The sequence below is a fragment of the Ambystoma mexicanum genome, chromosome 7q (genome assembly GCF_040938575.1).
Source record: "Ambystoma mexicanum isolate Mex_15411 chromosome 7q, UKY_AmexF1_1, whole genome shotgun sequence".
NCBI classification, from domain to species: domain Eukaryota; kingdom Metazoa; phylum Chordata; class Amphibia; order Caudata; family Ambystomatidae; genus Ambystoma; species Ambystoma mexicanum.
In genome coordinates, this window is record NC_090941.1 from 573,332,733 (window position 1) to 573,354,719 (window position 21,987).

Here is a 21,987-nt window from a genome sequence, read left to right on the forward strand (position 1 = left end):
ATCTCCCCCCCTGTTTAGCATCCTTTACAGGGTTTCGTTTCCTTTGCTTGTTTCTTATGTGTCCTGATCATTCATCATGGACTTCTGTTCTATAATTACTGGTGGTTTCTGTGGTACTTTCCTTCGTCTATTGCTTGTTTGGTTCTTCCCATGTTTCGCCTTACTCTTTAGCCCCTGTCCTTTGTCTCTTTTCTGCCAGTGAGGACTTCTATTTTCTACATGTCCTGTGTCGCAGCTCACTCCCCTCTTCTTCTTTTTCTCTCAACCTCTGATCCCATTCCTGATCACTTCCCCTCGCTCGATAATCTGCCAGCCATGCTTGTGCTGTCCTTCCAATCCCCTGTTGCCACTCAATACGTTTCAGACTGGATGGATTACCACAGCGAGTTTGATCTCTGCCAATTCGTGTTGGTCATTTTTTCCTGCAGCATTTCCCTTGTTACTGCTAATGCTCCCAATGTTGCCCAGTTTTCTTTTCGTAGGATATTTTCCTTCCTCTGTTGCTCAAATACAGTCTTCATCCCATCTCTTACATACTGGATATCTCTTGGACTTGCTCGGTCCTCACGTTCAGTAATACCTCATGGCGTATGTGTTTGTTGTGAGCCTTGTCATATCCACTGTTCGTTGTTTGCATCCATGTTCATACATTCCCAACGGTGGCCTGGTCCTCAGTTCTTGACCCTTGTCTTTGGAGACCTTTTCTGCTAACCTGTTTCTTTCATGTTTCATGATGTACTTCACCGTCTTCTCTGACTGTTGCATAGACGCCCTTGTACCGGTAGACTCACTGATATTTGAACCTTCACTCTATTTATCTAGCTATCATATTGTTCTGCATCTCATGTTTCATATTGGCAGTTAGACACCTGTCAGCTAGCTGGGGTTCTTATGTCACACTGACATTCTCTGTATGGCCACGGGACCCTCCATTCCACTTCATTGTAGGCTGTGCAGTTCTGGGTTTTCCTTTCTTGTACCACCATACTGTCTTATTTTGTGTTTGACCGTGTAGCTACTCTGTTCTCTTCAATTAGTTCCTGTGTACTTCGTCTGATCCGCTTCTTTGTAACGGCATCTTCCTTCTTGGCTCCTTTCTTTTCTGCTTTTGTCTCCCCAGGAAAAGGTGGTTTGTCACGATTCCCTATGATGGGTACTAAGGGTTCCACCTTTGATTTCTGGGTATGTGGCACATAATCTCTCGGTTTAGTTGGCTTCTCTTGCCCCTGGCCTTTCTTGGTTCCTGTATCTTCCCGTGGTTTGTGCCAGCAATGTGTTTAATTCCTTTCACCATCCACCTGTACTCCCTTGCCTCTTTTGCTAGTAGCTCATCTTGTGCGTCTTTCGACCGCTTCTTATCCTTTGGTATTCGTACTCTGATGTTGCTTGGTTTCTTAGCTGCCTTTTTCACAACTGGAGTGTAGAGCTCTTCACTGGCTTGATGTTCCTTTCCATCACTGTTGGCCGCCATTCCTTCCTTCTGTAGCTGGTCTTTTACTCCCACTGTTAGTTTCCTGTGATGTTCCAGTTCATTTCTTTGATGCATTTCAGCTCTGTCGAGTGTGCCATTCCTTCCTGTGGATAGTCAAACACACCTCGCCTGTTTTCCTTTGTCTGGTGAAAGTGGTGTCCTACTGTGTTTGCCGGCCGGCGGCGGTCATGTGTGCACCGGGCAGATTGTGCCCTTTGTTGTGGATTCTTCTGGTTCATCCTGGTGGAGTGCCCCAGTTGTTTCGCCTGCTTGGCGATTGAGGCATTAACCCGTCTTATCGGCCGCCACCAGCCTGTCTGGCTGTGCTGTGGTGAGCTGTTTGGTGAGATGCCAGTGGGGTTGACGTGGTTCCTTTTGTCAGTGCTGCGGTCGTCAGCATTACTGCAAGTGCTGTCCTTTACAGAGCAGTGGGATGCTGTAGACAGGAGCGTCCTTAGTTTCCTTTGGTGCCCTCTTACTTTGTGGTCTGGGACTTGTGGCTATGGGAGGGGCGGTTTCGCCCTTTGCTACTGACAGGTTACTGCTGGCTGGGCCCGAGTTGGGTGGTCGACTTGTGCTGTGCACTGTTTGGAGTGATGGTGTACCTGCCTTCTGGTGTTGGTATGGAGACTGGGCTTCATATGATGACGTTGCGCTGTGCAGTTGGCGGATGGCAAGGGTTGGGGGGGGGAGTGCCTGTGGCATCAGCCCTTTGCTATGTTTGCCGGCCTGTGGATGAGACTGGACTCGGTGGCTTCCGGTCGGCAGATTCCTTTTACCCACAGTGTCAGTAAGGCTGCAGCTGCAAACTCGTGTACCATCACCCTCGTGGTTTCCTTTGTGGCTCTGGTCAGTAGTTAACTTATTTTCTGTTCTAGGGTGGTCCGTTGCCCTTTGGTTCCGGTGAAAAGTTTGATTTTTGTAAGTTACTGCGGTTGGAGAGGGACATGTTCTGTTCTTTCCTAATGGTCAGGTCTCTGGCAGAGCTGCCAAGTTTCTGTTGTCTGGATGCCACCTGTTACTCTAAATGGGATGTGATTCTTTTTTTGTTGCTATGTTGTAAGGCCTGTCCCTTCCCCTCCTCACTCTAACCAAGGAAGGTTTGGCTGAAAACCCCACCAATGATTTTGCCATTCCAATGCCTTTCGTCCCTATGTTGGTGCTTAAAACATACCCAGAGGAAAATAAGACAAACAGTATTCAAGAAGATTATGCTGTTATAATTCAGTTTGTAATGAGAGACTCACGTAGCCCAGTTGTCCTACCACGGAAAACGAAACGTAAAGATTGTGTGCTTCATAACCTAGGCATTAGATGAGGCCTGGACAGTTGTCCGTCAAGAAATCAGCTACAAAGGCCTTATGAAAATCAAATCCGTCCCGTTGTTCAGGGGTCCAAAGGTTATTATTTTACATTGCATTAAATTCCAGACAAGGAGGCTTCACTCGGAACAGGTAATATTTTATGCAGCTGTAATTGGGTTCAGTCTACGCTCTTCACTGAAAGGCTTACCTTGCTTTGTCCTTGAAGTCTTTACTAAGGGATCACGCTTCCAATATAGAATATGCACTCCCCATGAGGAACCTGATCTTGTGTTCATATAGTAATCTCCTTTTCACTATCTTGCAGTGTAAGGCCAGGAATTAAAGTTAAGATTCCAAAGGCAGCCGTTGTCTGGACACCAGCAGTGTGAAAACAGGTGCTGTAGTGGCGTCTAAGGTGCTGCACACGCTAGGCTGTTGCAGGCACTTGAGTCCTCTTTCGAGGGCTGTTCCCTGGGCAGTCACTGTTGCAGTCTAGTATGTTTGGGGGGATACCCCTGTCCTGTTCTGTGTTGTGGTTTGGGCGAAACCCCTTGTCATGTGCTCCGTGTTGAGTGTCTGGATAACCATGATGGCGGGGGCCGCCTTACTCAGTGGATGGCTTTGCCACTGATGTATGTGTGGAGGTGCGAAGACGAGCGGTGGAGCAGGTGGATACCCTTTTCGGTGGGGCAGATGGATGCCCTTTCCTCGTGCCTTGTGATGGGCGGATACCTTAGTTGGGGGCCATGGTGCTGCGGGGCAGCAGATTGCTCTTTGCCATGTCGTTACGGCCTCTACGCCTCACTTTGCATGTGTGGGGCGTGGGCGGGTATCCTCCACCTATTCGTATTCAAAAAGGATCGTCGAAGGTTGGCGGCTGTACGTACCCGCGCTCCGAACGGAAGCTGGTGTTCCGGATGTGCCCGCTTGCCTGAGCAGCGTGCTCCTGTTGGGTGCCGGATCAAACAAACTGGGGTGTGGGCTCAGCAGAAAATCTTTCTAGGATTCCGGGATCAGCAGAATTAATTGCAGGATGCTGGAATGGGCTGAGTTCATTGCAGGACCCCAGGATCGGCAGAGTTCATTTCAGGACATTTCAGGACACTGGGATCAGCAGGAAACTTTCCAGGATGCTGGGATTGGCGGAGGGGTGGAGTACCCCTTTTTTTTATCTCGCCAGGACGCCGGTATTGGCTGAGGGCTGAATGCCCATTACCTCCTTCACTGCATAGGAGAAAACCATGTGGGCACGTTTCTCCTCTTCGCCAGTTGTTATGGTCTAGGGCCATATCATGTCATGGACACAGTGGACACTCTGGGAATGAATGGGAGACTGAGACATTTGGAGTAGTTACTTTCTTCATTCATTCTCTACAGTTTTATGATTTCCCGGGCTCTAGTAGCCCCTCCTCTTCTTCCCCCCCTTCCACATGCGGCTCTCTTCCTCCTGATCCTTAAGGTTGTACGTTTTTTAAGGTGGTTTGGTGGCGTTCCACCTACAAAACATGGGACGAGCTTAAAATGTTAATGTTACCATGATGGTGGTTACTTTTAAGCTAACGTGTTTGCTTATTGGTTGACCTGGTTATTGAAGTATAAATCCTTATTTTCCTTCCACAGCATTGGGTAAAAAAAGAGCGAAGTGCTGCTTTTCTGTCCATGCACATCATGATTGGGTCAGCGTTCAGTCACCTGAAAGCAAGCCAAGGGCGAAGCATAAGGCTAGGTTACCAGTATGTTACTTTGGCAACCCTGACTCTGCAATAACACAGTAGGAGTCAAATGTACATTAACAGAGATGCACAATAATCTGCAAACAGGACAAACTGTGTGGTGAAAGAAAACATTTTGCTTCAAACTTAATGAAATCTTGAAATCCTGAAACATTGCATAGCCTTTTTTGCTATTTGTACACGCTATTTCCAAGCGGACTCGAATTAACAAATTACAACAGGACCAATATTGTTCTGGTAGTTTTGAATTCTGAAAAGAATCAACAGGAGGCATGCAGTACAGCTTGAACTAATTGTACATGCTTTGTGGTTGGTGCGGTGGGCAGTGGTACTGCTGTTCTTCCTGGGGACCAAGCAGGGAAGGAAGAGGAAGTAGGGTTGGAGGCGTTGCCACATGCCATATGAGTTCATAGTTTAGAATGATATTTTATGATGGGCATTTGTTGTCTTGTTCTCAATTGTGTAATATTTGATGTATCAGAAATTACAATTTGGAGGGAGAATGCATGCATATTTCCAGGAATGACTCACGACTGCTGCACCTAATTAACTGCTCTCCGCTAAATTGGGTTTCCTAACCATGTCAATCGAAAACAATTAGGAATTGAATAACGTCAAATTATGCTAATCGCTGTGCAAAGGCGTGAGTGAGGAATTGGGTTTCAGCGCCTGATTGCCCGAATTATGTCGGTTTATCTGAAATGCAAACATTAATTAGTTTGGCTTGCCAACATACTGATTAGCTGATTTTGCTAGTTCAGACCGTGGGCTGTTTGGGAGGATGCTATAGATTAAATTCAGCTTCCTTTGGTTTATTCAACATTTTAGAATCCCAGCGGCTTTGAGGGATTGTCCCAATGAATTGTGTATGTATTTTTTCTCCTTTACAGAAGAGGACTGTACACCGGAAGACGCCTGAATGTCTTTGCTACTACCAGCACATCAGTAGAAGAAGGGGCCACTGAAACAGGTGAGTTGAGAATGTATCGGTCTTGCTTTATTTCAGGTACCTAGAGTGCAAACATAGACTCAAAAAGCAGTGGAGTGTACAGTGATTCAAGCAACGCGTATAGTATACATTGTGTGTTTGGGCGGGTTGGGGGATGATTCCGGTGCGGTGCCTGCAGTAGTCTCGTGTACAGTCAGGAGTTCTAGGAGAGTTGCCAAAGGACTTTCCTAAGTGTCTTGGATGTTTCAATGCTTCAAATATTGTATTAGGAAAGTCATTTTTGACTCGTCATCAAGAGGCTTTACAACTGTGGCAAGAATCGGGCAAGAGGAGGAATTTTGGAATAGCGTGATTCTTAATTAAACCTTGTAAAGACTGGAGGAGGGGGGTGTCTGTACTGCTGCTCTCTATATGGTAGAGGAGAGGCACAGAGGACCCAGCCAAGATTCTCTATTTGGTAAACGTGGGTGAGCAATCAAGGCCTAGCTGCTCAGGAGGTGAAGCAGGCTGGTTCTTAAGTACAATGTAGTCCCCACGCACCCACAAAGGAATGTCCACACACTGTATTAGTTAAAACAGTCTTTATATAATTAAGGTTCATGGTTATATACACAATCACAATAACTCACTTTGTGCTCAGTGAATCTACAATAGCAAATATATACACAGTTCTACGTAGTACCACAATTACGATCAGATTTCATTAAAGTGCATCAACTGGACTTATTTTAAATGTCACACAAATCAAGTAATACAGAGAACCAACAATAGATATAGGAGGAAAGCAGTTGGTTAGAACAATTGGCAGAATACTGGCCCGTTACCTAGACAGTTCTGTATAAGGATCCCCCCACCTGGGCAACCTGTAAATAAGGATATATCGTGCAAGCCCAGTCTATATATTGTTCACAAGTGTCTTATTTCCTTCTAAATAGTTCTACTACCCCAATGTACATGGAATAGCAGAGTGCGACGTCGCGACCACGGCTGGCTTCAGTAGCTTCGATTGCGTCTGAGGTCTTCGGGTGGTGGGAAACACACCAGTGGATTCCGGCGGCCGTGACTTTCTCCGGCAGGACAAAAGCGGTCGACAAGGATAAGCAAGGGAGTCCTTCTATCAAAATGTTCTTAGGCAAAGGGAACACTGCGGCTCTGGTCGGGGACGGCGGTTGGCCACGGTGGATGGCTGTCCGGTGCTTCTCTTTTTTTCTCCTCGGCGGTCCCCTTCTCCGGTCGGCAGCCTTTTGTAGTTCTGTCTGCCAGGGAGCTTTAGCAAAGATCAGCTGGTGCACGATGGTCCCTCGTAGCTCGGGAAGAAGTCTCCTAGCCAGGTTTGGATCAGTTCCTTGAATGCACAGAGCTTTCAGAATAGCAAAGGACCGCAGCAGCAGTTCTTCTTCTTCTTCCAGTGGGCTTCAAAGTTAAGCATCAGTTTCAACTTCAGCTTCTGAACGATTTCTAGCAGTGAGAGGCCCCAGATATACTGTTGATCTCCCATTCCTTCTGCATGGTCACACTCGGGCAACCAATCATCCAGAAGGGCATTCAGGCAGTCAGACAGCGAATCAGCTCACAGTGCATTCGGGCCATTATTCTCCATCCAGACACTCGCAACACAGAATGTGGATTCGGACAAGCACTCTGCCATTCAGCACTACACACTGCATTCTTACCAGTTTCGGGCAGGGCTGTCTCAGTCATTGTGTGAAACACCAGATACTAGACACCCATAACATGAAATGCGTATTGGTCACACACTTCCTTCACCCAGGTCCCATCCCAGGGGCATACCCACAACATACAGTCATTGTAAAGGCTCCAGCCAGTCTGGGCTGGACTTCCCACAACACCATATATGGAACTTCCACCCAACAGCCAGTCGGGGGGAAGGGACAGAGTCAGGGCTTCCCGGGACTTCGGGAAAAATAAGGTAACGGGTGATAGAAAGCAAGAGGCCACAGGGGCCATCGTATTTCCTATCAGCAATCCACTGGTTCCAATGACACGGCCTGGGCATCCCAAAATGGAGGACGCTCAGGGCACCTGTCAAGTCAGCACGCAGCTGCCACCATCTCGTACCCTGCTCCGTGGGCCACACAAAGATGCCCAAAAACATACACTCGGAGTACAGGGTTGTACTCCCACTCATGGGTGCCAGAAGGGTATCCCAAGGGTCTGTTCACCAAACCGAATACAGGAAGAGCCGCACCGCCAGGAGTCCCATGTGAACTCCTGTGCAGAAAACAAGACAGAACACATGATAAAAAGCAATAAAGGACAAGGGTTCGTAGGCCTTGTCCCTCTGATGCATTTCCAGCATCACTGTGAGCTCTGGAGCACGTCATCAGCCACAATCCTCTGACTGGCCAAACTGCAGAGCCTGCTGCAAGTGAGAAAAATGTTGGACCAGGGACTTGATTTTCTTTTCGATTGCAAAACACATTATGCCACGTGTTTGCAGAAATGCAAAACCGAGGTAGCCACTGCTAAATCCCTGTTTGGTGTCTAACCCACACTTCTACCAAAACTCTGTACCAACCTTACCAGGCTTTCAAAGTATTCAAGGGCTGGTCGTATGCACAAATCCAAATCCCTTAGCCCATCGTGAAGGAGGTTCTGATCTCAGCGTAAGCCTCCTGCTGAAAAGGTCACAACTAACCTGTTTCACTTCAGATATGGATTTCGACTCCGCTTTCCATCAAGCTTTTACCCTTCACCAGTGGCAGCGATTCATCTTGTTACTAAAAGTCACCCACGATCCTTGAATCCTTCAAATCATGGAACAGTGTCGCCAGTTTCCATCTCAAGCACTCACGAAAACTGAGATCCTCCAAAATAAAGGACTTCATGTGATACAGGGGCTTTTTAAACTCCATACATCTTTCCAGAGGAGCCAAATTCTTAGAATTAAGATAACTGCCTTTTCCAGACGTGCGGGCGATGTTCAATATGGGAAATGGGACAGCAATTTGCCGGACTGTTGCATGTATGGAGGAAGGAATGCCCTCCCAAAAATGATGCCTGCTTTTTATTTTTATTTTTCTATTTTTTGTTTAGTCTGATAGGGGTCTTGACAGCAACATGGTCGCATGCCTCTTCTAACTTTAATTACCTGAGTGAGATACTGAAGAGGTGGTTGTTCTACTGTAGTTTCTCCCGCTCCTCACTAAAGCCTTTAGAATGGCTTGTGTACACCGTGATACCTTGGATTCATGAATAAGTGCAAGGTAATACGTAATTATTATTACTACTCTTGATTAGAAATGGTCTGAAAGTACCAAACGTTTTGTCCCAGTCTTTTTCGGTTTCATGCTCTATCGTCCTGCGCAGAATCTCTGAACGTTTCAAGGTCAGGCTTGTATTGCGTAACCGCACTGGCTCGGAGCCTCATTGCAAAACGTCTTTCCACAAATTCCAGGAAATGCCACGAGACGTTTGAATCCTAAATGTTCCTCCTGCGACATCCTCGTTGGCTCCTGGAAGACAAATTACAGACTTTGATTTCTAGCACTTTGTGGCTCGTAAAGTCTCATTAACAAAATGTGCATTTCGCATTTATTTGGGAAACAAAGGCGATTTCTTTTTTTCATTAAGCTTTTTTGCGAGAATGAAATCGGACCGTGTGTTCAATAATGCCGGAAAAAAATTTAATTTGTAAATTGAAAATTAGTTCGTTTCTATAATTGCTCTAGTTCATATTCACTAGTAACATTATTTTTCTGCGTGTATTTAAAATGCCACAGTTACTGTCCAGAATCTCGGGTGATGAGAAAGACTGAGCCCTTCTAATTTCACCCTAGTTTCGATACAGGGCTTCTAAAGTTAGTGTTAAATGTGGTATAGGTCTATGAGCAAAAATCAAACATCCACATTAGTGAAGTGAAAATCGGTGCCCCTTTGGTAATAGTCATATTACCTCCATGCATAAAGAAGTGAGAGTGGCAGGCCAAAAACCCGATGTGTGCGCTACACACAAACCAACTTAGGATTGTTGGGATTCGAGCTGCATTGTCGGGTCAATATCTGGGCAAGCCTGCTCACACCCAGAGTATAGTAAAGTCCAAAAATGGTGAATGACCTGCAAACAAGCGCGCTCTCCCTTAAATTAACACGTATGGACTATATTCTAAAAAAACACATCAAACTAATAGACTGAAAGCAGGTTGTAAGTATCCAAAGTCCTTAGCTAAAGGAAATTGCAATATAACGGTCTGAACTATTTTCCTTGGATAAAGGAGTTTATTATATGAAGATCTCAGCCTGGCTTACAATTTACAACCTGCTTTCAGCCTATTAGTTCAATGTGTTTTTTAGAATATAGTCCATATGTGTTAATTTAAGGGAGAGCGCGCTTGTTTGCAGGTCATTCACAATTTTTTGACTTTACCTCAATGCAGTTCAACAATATTTCATGCTGCGCTCCCAAGAACAACGTGTGTAAAGTTGGCGTACAAGTCTACTGTTCCCTGAAACTGTAGTATTACAGACCAGTGTGACTTTAAAGGAAAAGTAGAGTAAACGCCTCTCTTGTGGCAACCCTTCATGTTTTTTAAAATTGTTTTGTAGGTTGTACCTTGCTGGAATCCTTTTAAAATATGCAGGCAAGGCTTTGAGCGCTAGTGCCGTTTGCCAGCCATTCTTATACGATTGCTATTGATGAAATATCACATCTCAAACTCCTAGCTCTTGAAGCTATTCCTAGATTTGCTACCTGGACTCTGTCCTCTCTGTAACTCCCTCTGTGTGTTACCTGGGAATCATTCTGAATCTTTGTCTGCCAGGTACCTTCCGGTGCATGGCTCGCCTTTTTTCCATTTCTTCGCTGTTCCTTTATCTAGAACCAGTTGCTGCACACTGCTTACCGCAGAGGAGTTGGCCCACACCAAAATAATTCTGGACCCCCTTGCAGTCCACCTCCCTTGTGGGCCTCCACTATTCAGACGCTGCCCAAGTGGCATCACCATCACCACAAACTCATCCAACGCATTTGTAAAATGTGTCCACTGGGCCCACCATCATCCGCCCTGCACTAACACTCCCAAATATGTTCAAACTCACTACCCGTACTAACCAAGCCACGGTAGTGTAAACCAGACTTCAAGTAGAACATTACATTACATCACTACAATCAACTTGCAGGCCACAGCCCTGGCCACTACAAGTCGTTAAATCCTTTTCTTCTACAGTTTGCTTTCTTACCACAGCGCCTGCTTCTCAGCCCCATTGTGATGCAGTTAATGAGTTTTTCCATTCCAAAATTGATAATATTTGAAACAATATTTATCTCGCGCAGTTTAGCCTTGGTGTGACTATTGTGGGGCGCTGCCAGCTAACTAACTCTGGCTGGGCTACCTTCCCTGTAATTCTCTGAAGATGCCATATTGAAGGCCATCGCTCACCTGAAATCTGCAGCCCCATCTGACCCTATTCCTCTATTTATTGTTAAAGCTCTCTTGCCTGAGATTATTCCTTTGGTGATCCAGGCGGTAAACCATTCTTGTTGCTCTGGTGTGATCCCTAAAGAACTTAAACAGGCTATCGTGGGCCCTCTTATAAAGAAGCAGTCCCTGGATGCCTCTGTTCTGTCCAACTTCTGCCCTGTCTCTATACTTCCCTTCTGTATAAAGCTTCTTGAGGCTTTGTTATCTCCACTTCTTTCCAGGTTTTTTGAGTCCTCTTCTGTGCCTGACCCCTTTCAGTCAAGATTCCGCCCCAGTGGAGGTAGCGAAAGTGTCCTAGTTTGAGTAATGGATGATCTCGCCAGGCTGGTCGATGGAGGTGGTGTGGGGGCCCTAATTCTGCTTGATCGATCAGCGGCCTTCGACACTCTCGACCACCCCATACTCCTATCTCGCCTGGCCTCTATCGCCATCTATGGTCCTGTCCTGGCATGGTTTACCTCTTTTCTGACCGATCCGGGCCAATCATTATCTTTACCTCCTTTTCTATCTTCTCTGTGTTCTTTCCTGTAGCGCCCCCCAGGGCTCTGCCTTGTCCCGATGTTATTGAACGTCTATGTGTAGCCTTTGGTTGACCTAATCCGCTCCCTTTAACTTTGAGACTGACCATGAGCCACCTGCCCTCTTTTAGTCCCCTAGATTGATGTTGTACTACTGTGACTATCCTTGCGCCAAGATGCCTTCGGGTGTACGTGCACGTGAGTAACATAACACTGCATCCTAGCACCATGTTACACAAAGCACCCGCTCCAGACCAGCACGCAGGGCTTGGGGTACTGCCAGTCTGCATGCATCAACACAATATTTTTCTCTCCCCACTAACAAAAGCTAGAGCTCCTAGAGTCCATGCAAATGTCAGGATGTGTGATTATAAATCCCAGTAACCTAAAATAAGTTGATGAGATTCAAAAATTGAGAAACCATCATTAATGCATACTATACAGAGATATGTTTGCACTGCTGGTCTATTTTCTCAACCACAAAGGCTGTATCATTGAAATATTGTGCCTCTCTTTTGCTTCCAAAATCTGAAATGCAGTGCTTTCTTGTAATTCAGCAGAGCCATCCTTGCGTATAGATGTAGACTCTAACCAAAGAGTGGTAGTAGGTGAATATTTGCTACGGCATGCATCGTACCTTGCTCTATTCCCTCCCCACCCCCACTAATAAAATCCTATTTTCCTCAAGTTTGTTCTAATGATGATATTGTCACATGTCAAGCGATATCAATAATTTGGCAAGTGTGTACTCGTTATTTTTTAAGACCAGTCACACATTTTGCAATAGTAATGGATGTACTTTTGATGTTGTAAGCAACTTAGTTTCTTGCGCAGAGTCCACATACGTTATTTTTGGCTCACTCCTCTGATGTCACATTCATGTTAGCACTTTTCTGTGGGAATGGTTTGTTTCTTTTGGGGACCATCCTACTCTTTCTTCCAGGTTTGACTGCTCCATAACCATCGTCCCAACTGCCTTGTGAGATGGCTCCAGTGTGAGTGGCCACTGCTTATCTGTCCACTCCCCGACACTGGGAACAAATGGTGATTCCAGGGCTTGAAGACTCTTGGCCTCTTGGAGCCTGCACATGCATTTCGAGTGAGACGTGCGGGGCAGCAGTGATATTGCACATATGCTGATAAAAGGCAGTTTCTCCTTTTCATGCACATTTATTAACACATTCCTCACTGTTCAAATCAATGAGTATACAATTACTATGAGATAATTAAGCAGATGGTAATTCTGCAGGCACATAGTACAGTCCTGAGGTAGAAGGAGGATAAAGTCTTTTTGCGTTCCTGGCACTCTGGCCACAGCAGTAGAGTAACATACCCAGAGTGCAGATTCTACTCTAGGCAGCATGAGTCAGTCCACTGGGTGCACTACGCGGTAAATGTCCTCGCCAGTTAAATGCACTCCACAAGTGCTGACTGAATATATTTGGCTGTGTCCTGGCTGAAATCAATGAAGGGGGAGTGCATTCAGGATTGAAGTACTTTGATTGTTTGAGAAGTCCTTTATATTTTCCTGCTCCCATATCTTATCCCACCACATAGATGAGGTGGCATTTTTTTGTTTTCCCCGTTTGCGTCATTGCCAGTCTGGATGCATAAAGAAGATGCATTAGTATGGCGCCTTATGGCCTGACATTCAGTGTTGTCCTTGTTCCTCCTAGTCATCTAAAAGGTTGACCTTGGGATCCATGGAAAGAACAGCCCTGATATTGTGTCTTTCGTTTGAGACCAGACTTCTTTCCAGTAGCTCTGAGCTTCCTGGCAGCTCCACCACTTGCTGAGTTAGTCTCTCATTCTGTTGCAGCCTCTTTAGGACTGGGGAGGTTCCACTGGAGATATAACTTGTATATGGTCCATCCTTGACTGTGGTGCAATGTGAGGACTTTTTGGCCCTTCTCCATAATCGTGCCTAGACTCTTTGGATAGCTCAAAAGGTACGTTATTTTCGTTAACCTTATATATTTCTTCTTTTCCATCAAGGATCATGTAGCCTGGATAGTCGTGTAAACCAAATTTTGTTGCAGATTGCAACAAAAAAGCCCATTCACCCATATTTAGAAGACTGCTTCATATTGCTCAAAGTCTATTTATGCCCCCACAGAATATAGATGCCTCGGCACTGAAAGGCTGCCTTTTTTTTTCTTCAATCACCTGAATTTGACTTCCTTTAGTTCCTGAGTGAAGTACTTGTTCCCTAACACATGATCTAAAGGGCCCTTGTGTGTTTTTATTTGAATGGGTCTGTGAAAATAATCCATCGTAAGGGGGAGACTTGTAGGTGTGGAGTACGTCCCAGCCTTTAACCTCTCTCCTTGTGAAAAGAATGTCAACCTTTCCAGAGGAACCCTGCTTATGGAGTTCTCCACATCATAACCATCTTTCTTGTTGACTTCTACATTCTCCAGCATGGGGTCTGGCATGGATTCACATGCTCATGAATATTCCCCGTCGTCAGGCTGGGAATCCTCGGTAAAGAAAAAATCAGTTTCGTTTCTTAACTGTCTTTCTCCTAATAACCAATTACTGGTCTCTGGGTCATACTGCCCCCAGCCAATGACTGCCCTCTACCTAAGCCCCTCCTCTGGCAGCCATCTTCAGATTTTTACCACACATTCAAGTGTTGGGAGTCCTCGTGCTATAGCTCTCGAGCTTTTACTGCGTTTTTTTTTTCCAAAGAGTTAAACATCATTTTTTCTGTCAGTCGAGCCTCAAGCTCCACCGTTTCTACTTCCGATCAACGGGGACCCGTTTCGGATTTTTCTACACCCCTCAAGGGCGAAGTTTTCCTCGAGTCCCGCTTCTTGGAGGATTCCAGAAGATTCTTTGAGGCCTACCCCGTGTGGACATGGCCCAGGAAAAAGGGAGCATGAAACCCGGATCCAAGCTGTTCAGGAGCTGCCCTGGATGCGGATTGCAGAATGTCTTCAAGGAGGACGAGCATTTTAGATGCCTCTACTGCCTTCACGAAGACAAAACATGTCGGAACGGACCATGAAGGATCGGCGGATCCGCCTCACCAAATGGCTGGAGGGGAAGAGCCCAGCAGCAGGTGAGAAGAAGAGGTCCGAGCGGTCTTCTAAGACTTTTTGAGGGTGCCCTGGCAACAGAGGCCCAACAAAAGACAAAGCACTGCAAGTCGGCGGGCACCGGGAGCGCCGAACGGTCGGGCTCTTCGGCTGCCAGGCAGGGCGCACTTTCACCGACGCCATCAACCACGAGCCAACGCTCTGGCTCGGGGAAAAGGAAGTGGGAGAACCCGGGTAAGCTTCGGGAGAATTCCCGGTCGATCCCGACGGAGACAGCCGAGGGGGAGCGAGGCGCGACCCTCCCCCCAAGGTGAAGGCCTCAAGCGTGTCCAAAGGCGTCAAGGCTTTAATTCACCCGGCAAAGACCTCTATCGAGGGAATCGTGGCAGCCCTGGCGAAGCCTGTGGCAGCGACCTTGGGGCCCAGAGTTTCCCTGCCACCGCGGAGGGAATCCTCTTTTCAGCCCATCGATAAGACCCCTGTGGAAAAAGAGGGGGGCCGGTGGCCATCACGCACACGGATACAGCCTCTGAAGAGGAGCTGGCTGAAGTTGTGAAGATCCTGGACAGGAGGTCCGAGGAAGTCCAGTCCCACGGGAGGGATCCCGACGAGGCGGACGAAGAAAGCGACAGTGACACTGACGAGGTTCCTGTGGAGGTGGAGGATTCCACTCCCCAGCCGGTGCCTGGGCCACAGGACAGCTCAGGAGCAATCTTGATGGCTATCCAAGCCTTGTGCACAGAGATAAGGACAAGGTTACCCTTACCCCAACGGACGACCCAGCAGAGCCTGGACCATCGGGAAGCCCTCCAAGCAAGCGGAGGAGAACTCATCCCCCGCTGCCCTTCCAGCCTACGCGGCCCTCAAGGCCTTCATCTCCTTCACCGGATCCGAGGGATGACACGGGAACAGAGACGGCTACGACGGGGACGGATGACGAGGGTGGTGACAACAGGATGGGCCTTCCATCACCACCACCCTCCCCGCCCGACGAAATTGGCTCCTTCCACACCATGATCGCCAGGGCATCTGAGCTCTTTCAGCGCTGCCAGGTGGAACAGAAGAAGGAAGGTTTCCTCTATCAACGGCATGAGGCCAAGAGGAAGACGGTCCTCTCGGTCCCGTTGCTTGGCGACATCTGGGACGAGGGGCTGGAGCTCCTGAAGAACCTGTCCACGAACTCTGCCAAGAGACCGGTATGAGAAGAAGTACCGGGTCCCGGATTCCGCCCCCAGGTGCCTTAGGGCGCAGCCCAACCCGGATTCGGTTGTCTCGGCAGCAAGAAGAAACCAGCGGGGGCGACGGCTTCAACTTCGACCTTCCCGCCGGACAGCGAAGGGAAGAAATTGGATGGCATGGGACGACGGGTCATCTCGTCGGCGGCGACGACGATTAAAGCGGCCAACGCCCTCGCAATTGTGGCCCGCTACGACAGGGAGCTGTGGTTTAAGATCGCTCCTCTGCTAGACTTCCTCCCGGATGACAAGAGGGCTGACGCCCTGGAGATACTGCAGGAAGGCGAGGTGGCGTCGGACCACACCAGAACGGTGGCCACGGACATTGTTGCCACCGGTTTCCGCCAGATGGGCAACATGTTTGCCTTTGCCGGCGTGGTTCGGTTTAGGCAACCGATTTCTGCCAGGATGTGCAAACCAGAGTTTTGGACATGCCTTTCGATGGAAACAACCTGCTTGGCAAGACGGTGGACGAGTCACTTCAGGCCATCAAGGCCAACACGGAAAAGGCACGGGCCTTGGGAGTTTTGCAACAACGACCACCCTTTCGGAACTCCGGAGGCAAGCAAGGTGCCTCCAAAGGATTCGGCGTCAGCTCCTCAACGTGCCGCCAGACGGCCCGATCCTAATCGCAGAAGGCCTACAGAGGACGCGGCAAGTCAGGAGGATCTCGTCAAGGAGGCCAAGGCGGCAAGGCCACTACCAAGCAGGACTGAACTGGCCGTAGCGTCGGGCCCCCATCTGAGCACCCCGGTGGGAGGCCAGCTGGCAAAGTTCGTCAGTGTGTGGGAGTCCATCTCCACCGACCGATGGGTGCTGGATACCCTGGCCCACAGGCGCACACTCGAGTTTCTAAAAAAGTGCCCCTGCATTCCTCCCGTGGCCAGGAAGGAAAACCCCGTCCCTCAACTGCTGCTGGAAGTAAGGGCGATGCTGAATAAAGGAGCCATCAAGCTCGTCCCAAAGAGTCTCTGGGGCTCCGGAGTGTACTCACGATACTTCCTCGTAAGGAAGAAGACAGGCGGCTGGCGACCCATCCTGGACCTTCGTCGCTTAAACAGGTACATCAAGTCCCAAAAGTTCTGGATGGTCACTCTCCAGCACGTGCTGGGATAGCTGGAGGAGGGCGACTTTCTATCGTCGCTGGACTTGGAGGATGCTTACTTCCACATTCTAAAAGGACATTGAAAGTTCCTCAGATTTGTAGTCCGAGGACGGCACTACCAGTTCAAGGCCCTCCCATTCGGATTGAAGTCAGCGCCGAGGGTATTCACCAAGTACCTAGCACCAGTAGCAGCGTGGCTGCGCCTGCAGGGGATCCACGTCTACCCCTACCTGGACGATTGGCTCATCTGAGCAAGGACAAGAGAACTCGCCGTCGGACACACAGCGAAGACCGTCCAGCTGCTCACCGATCTGGGATTTTCCATCAACTATGTGAAATCCCACTTGGTCCCGTCACAAGTCGCACTGTTTCTGGGAGTCAGGCTCGACACAGCGGCGCAATTGGCCTCTCCGTCGGAGGAAAGGACGAAGGCCATCCTGGGCAAGGTGCAACAACTGTCAGCCATGGATATGGCCAGGGTGAGGTCCATCAAGTCCCTGCTCAGCATGATGTCCTTGTGCATCTACCTCGTGCGCCTGTGCAGGCTGCGGATGCGTCCACTGCAAGAGTTCCTCGACGCCTGTTGATGCAAGCGGCGGGCAGCTTCGAAGACAGGCTCTCACTCAACGAGACCTTCCGCCAAGCGATCTGGTGGTGGGACACCCACACGCATCTCGTGGCGGGGATGGACTTCCAGACCCCCGCACACCCGGAGACGGTGAAGACGGATGCCTCCCTGGAGGGATGGGGCTGCCCACTGGAAGTTCCACGCCAGAGGACTTTGGCATCCGGAGGGGAAGTTGCTACACATCAACGTCCTGGAGCTCCGAGCTGTGTTCTGGGCCCTCAGGTCGTTCCTTCCGTCCCTCAAGGGCAAGGTGGTGAGGATCTTCACCACCACCACCACCACAATGTTCTACATCCGGAAGCAGGGAGGCACCAGATCCACAGCCCTATCCAAGGATGCCCAGGATCTGTGGCATTGGGCCATCGCCCAAGGGATGTTTCTGGTACCCTTCCACCTGGCAGGAATAAAGAACACCATCGCCGACTCACTCAGCAGGGAGCTACGTTCGTGCCACGAGTGGGAACTGCGGCAGGATCAAGTGGACCTGCTATTCCAACGATGGGGCAATCCCCAGATCGACTTATTTGCGACGGTGACGAACGCCAAGTGCCAGAGGTTCGCCAGCAGGTTTCCCCAGCCGGGGAGCATGGGCGATGCCTTCTCATTCCCCTGGGACGGCCTGTTCCTCTATGCGTTCCCGCCGTGGCCATTGCTGCTGCGACTCGTCAACCAACTTAGATGGTCCCAGTGCAGGAGGATCCTCGTCGCACTGGCGTGGCCGAGACAGATATTGTTCCCGGACCTTCTGGACATGTCAGCGTCCCTCCCAGTCAGACTGCCGACGAACGCGGATCTCCGCTCCACAGAAGGAGGCGCCATCCTCCACCACGACCCGGGGTTGCTGAACTTGCAGGCCTGGCTCCTACAGCACTAGAGTTTGGAGGGTACGATATCCCGGCGGACTGCAAGGAGGTGCTTGCAAAGGCCAGGGCGTCCTCAACTCTCAAGTGCCACAGACACAAATGGAAGAGGTTCTCTGTCTGGTGCCGTGTCCAGAAGATTAACCCTCTGGTGATTACGGCTCCTCAAGTGCTACCGTACTTCCTATTGCTGGCCAAGGCGGGGCTGGCCCATTCCTCCATCAAGATCCATCTGGCGGCTATCTCCCGCTACACCAGAACTCCGGGGCTCTCATTCTTGTGGTCCCATCGCCTGGTGAAGGAGTTCATGATGGGACTGTTCCGATCCTTCCCGCCGGTGAAGGCTCCAGCCCCGGCGTGGGAACTCGACGTGGTGCTGACCAGGCTCATGGGGCCGCCATTCGAGCCTCTGCATTCGTCACCATTGAAGTTCCTGTCGTGGAAGACAGCGTTTCTTGTGGCCATCACCTCCACACGATGAGTGGGAGAGATCAGGCCCTCTCTTGTAGGCCCCATACCTGGCCTTCCACGAGACGAGGGTGGTGCTGAGGACGTACCCCTCCTTCATGCCCAAGGTGCCGTCGTACTTCCACCTCAACGAGCCCTTGGTGTTACCTGTTTTCTTCCCGTCGCCTTCGTCGCCGGCCGAGAGGACTTTGCACTCGCTGGATGTAGCTAGAGCGCTGAAGTTCTATGTGGAGTTTTCGGAAGACATCACAGCTATTTGTGAACTTTGGACCTGTGAACCAAGGGAAGGCCCTCTCGAAGGCTTCCATTTCCACATGGCTGTCCGGCTGCATCATGCAATGTCACCGGTTGGCATAACTGACCGTTGCCCGGCCGTCTGCGAGCCCATTCGACCAGAGCGATCGCTGCTACCACGGCGTTCCTATCTGGTGTGCCCCTGCTGGACATCTGCAGGGCTGCTACGTGGAGGTCGACGCACACCTTCACGAGATTCTACTGCGTCGACCGGGATTCCAGGGAGGAGTCCAGAGTCGGCCAGGCAGTGCTGCGCATTCTGTTCACCTGAAGGTGGGCCTGGTGAGGAGGTAAGAGATGCTTAATGTTGAGTGATGAAATGCTTAATGTTGAGCCTTGCCACCTCCCGTGGTTGCATGTGTGTACTGCTATGTATTCTTGTATTCATGAGCATGTGAATCCATGCCAGACACCATGCTGGAGAAGGAACAAGTTACTTACCTGTAACTGTTGTTCTCCAGCATGGGTCTGGCATGGATTCACATTCAAACCCTCCCTCCTACACCTCTGCGGCTCTTCACTTGGTCCTACTGCCACTTTACGTGCTACCAAATCTGAAGATGGCTGCCAGAGGAGGGGCTTAGGTAGAGGGCAGTCATTGGCTGGGGGCAGTATGACCCAGAGACCAGTGATTGGTTATTAGGAGAAAGACAGTTCAGAAACGAAACTGAAACTGATTTTTTTCTTTACCGAGGATTCCCAGCCTGACGACAGGGTATATTCATGAGCATGTGAATCCATGCCAGACCAATGCTGGAGAACAACAGTTACAGGTAAGTAACTTGTTCCATATACCACTTTCAAGGGTGATCGTTGAGGTACCTTCTGATGTTGGACGCCAACCTCCACCCCATATTTATCTTAGTCCCCTATGAGGCACCCTTGTGAGTGGAAGGGGGCGGGGGGTTCCTTTCCGTATAAACATGAAAATTGCTTGTTGCAGTTTGAACACACTCGCCCTGTTGACTTGGATCGTTTGGAATACAAAGGACTGTGGGCAAGATGTTACATTTTAGTGAGTGGATTCTCCCAAACAAGGATTTTTCTACCCTAATCCATCTTCCAAACACTTTTTTATCTTCTCTGAGTTGGGAGGGAATCTTATACATATGTAGGAGCAAGGGTATTTTGGCCAAGTGAACCCTGAGTTATTATAGCCTGTCTTTTTGTTCTAGCTTTGGAGATTCTTCAGAACGAGACAGGAAGTGGTGCAGAAAGCTGGGAACCTTGTTTGTGTCCTGGGTAGAATGCATTTTCCATAGAGGTTTCCAGGTATAAATTGAACTATTTCCTATCTGTTTAATCAAACCATATTATCGATCGCCCACTGAGGTCCACGTGTAATGCAACATTCAAAGAATAGACTGAAGCAGACAGCCTGTAGCCTTAGACTGGTTTCATATAAAATGCTGCTGGATATAATGAATAAATGCAATGACGACAACTTGAGGGAAATCAATTTCCTGTGTTTAGAAGGTCGAAGTGTGCAAGCTCTAAATTAAATGAAGGGTTTAAATATGTATATAGTTGTGCTTTGTACTTCACCATTACTGTATTGATCTGGGCCCCTGTATAGCTAAACAGGCTAGGAGGGATTCATTGTCACTTGTAATAAGGATCCCAAACAATGCTAGGTAGGTGAACCCAAACTGAGAAGGGGCCAGGCAGCAAAGAGTTTGTGAACATTATCAGTAACTCCAGGTTGTTAGCCCTACTGTTAAAACCATACAGTTAATCAACCTAGAATCCCCAAAAGAGGAGATGTATCATGCTACTGCCTGAAATGCCCCCATGACCACAATCCCTGCACAGTTTTCCGTAAATAACATAATGTAATCAGCATATAGCAAGTCTTTGTGACAAGCTTCCCATGGGCAAACCCTTCATATCGTCCCTATCCAGAGTTTTCTGTGCTAGGGTCTGCATTGTTTGGTTCAAGATCATTGTTGAATCTGCTAGTCCTGTCCAAATCCTCTTGAGTATAAGTAGCTAATAATGCTCCTTATTTGCACAGACTCTGGTCTGTGGTATCTGGAAATTGAATGAATTTTGCGCCAAACCTGACTTTCCTGAAGTCTAGCTGTAGAAAGTCCAAATTAGCCCCATTGAATGCCTTTCATGTGTTCAGTGCCAAGGTTGAGTAAGATATTCTGGCTCTTCTCCCAAGTTGATTAGCTTTGAATGCTCTCCTGATGTATGTTATCATGGGGCCTCTATCACCAATAGTCAGTTTGGTCTGGGTGGATTAAATAATGCAACCAGCTGGCGAGAGTCCTGCAAGTATTCCCATGCCTGTCCTTTTTCCTCGATGCATTCAACATGTGTAGGCCCTTGTGATGAATCCGATGGAGTTATCACAGATTTCCTGGCGGTGGCCTTCCATTTGGCATGGGGACAGCAGCCGCTACTTGATCCTGATCTTGTGGTTGTTTATATGAGGGAGGATCACATGGGAGGGGGCGGGGGGTCGGTGGGAGGCAAGCTCCAAGGGAGATGTCATGACTTCATCAGGTGAGACATGGTATCCTCCATTTTCTCCTGAACATACCCTTCCATATCTAATACACTCATGGCCTATTGTTATACGCCCACTCCTCCCATGAAGAATAGGGAAATTACTCCAATCCAATTCCCCATACCATTCATCCAAGAAGCATTCACCATTTAAGACTACTGAAAATGTCTGTCCAAATCTTCTGAACTAATTTCAAAACCTGGACTTCATGACCAGAATGACCAAAGTACTGGGATGAAGAAGACTCGAGCAGTGCAGAATGAGGAAAGCCCCAATCACAGTGAGCATTCTAGTTTTTACTCCTACTCACCTTTAAAAGGCAAGTGAAGCAGAACATAAATGTCTGCTGCTGGCCGGAGAGAACAACGTCCGTCTCTCTCTCTCTCTCTGAGGCCGAGTATACCAGAGGGTGAGTACCAGCCAGC

The 21,987-nt window shown here is 48.6% G+C and overlaps 1 protein-coding gene across 1 annotated transcript in view; it reads left to right on the forward strand.

Moving 5' to 3' along the window:
* MRPS31 (mitochondrial ribosomal protein S31) overlaps nt 1-21,987 on the forward strand; it is a 459,089-nt gene that overhangs the window by 276,574 nt on the left and 160,528 nt on the right. The window contains exon 5 of the mRNA XM_069639273.1: nt 5,399-5,478. Within this exon, the coding sequence (XP_069495374.1) occupies nt 5,399-5,478 (80 nt within the window). The remainder of the gene's footprint in view (nt 1-5,398; nt 5,479-21,987) is intronic.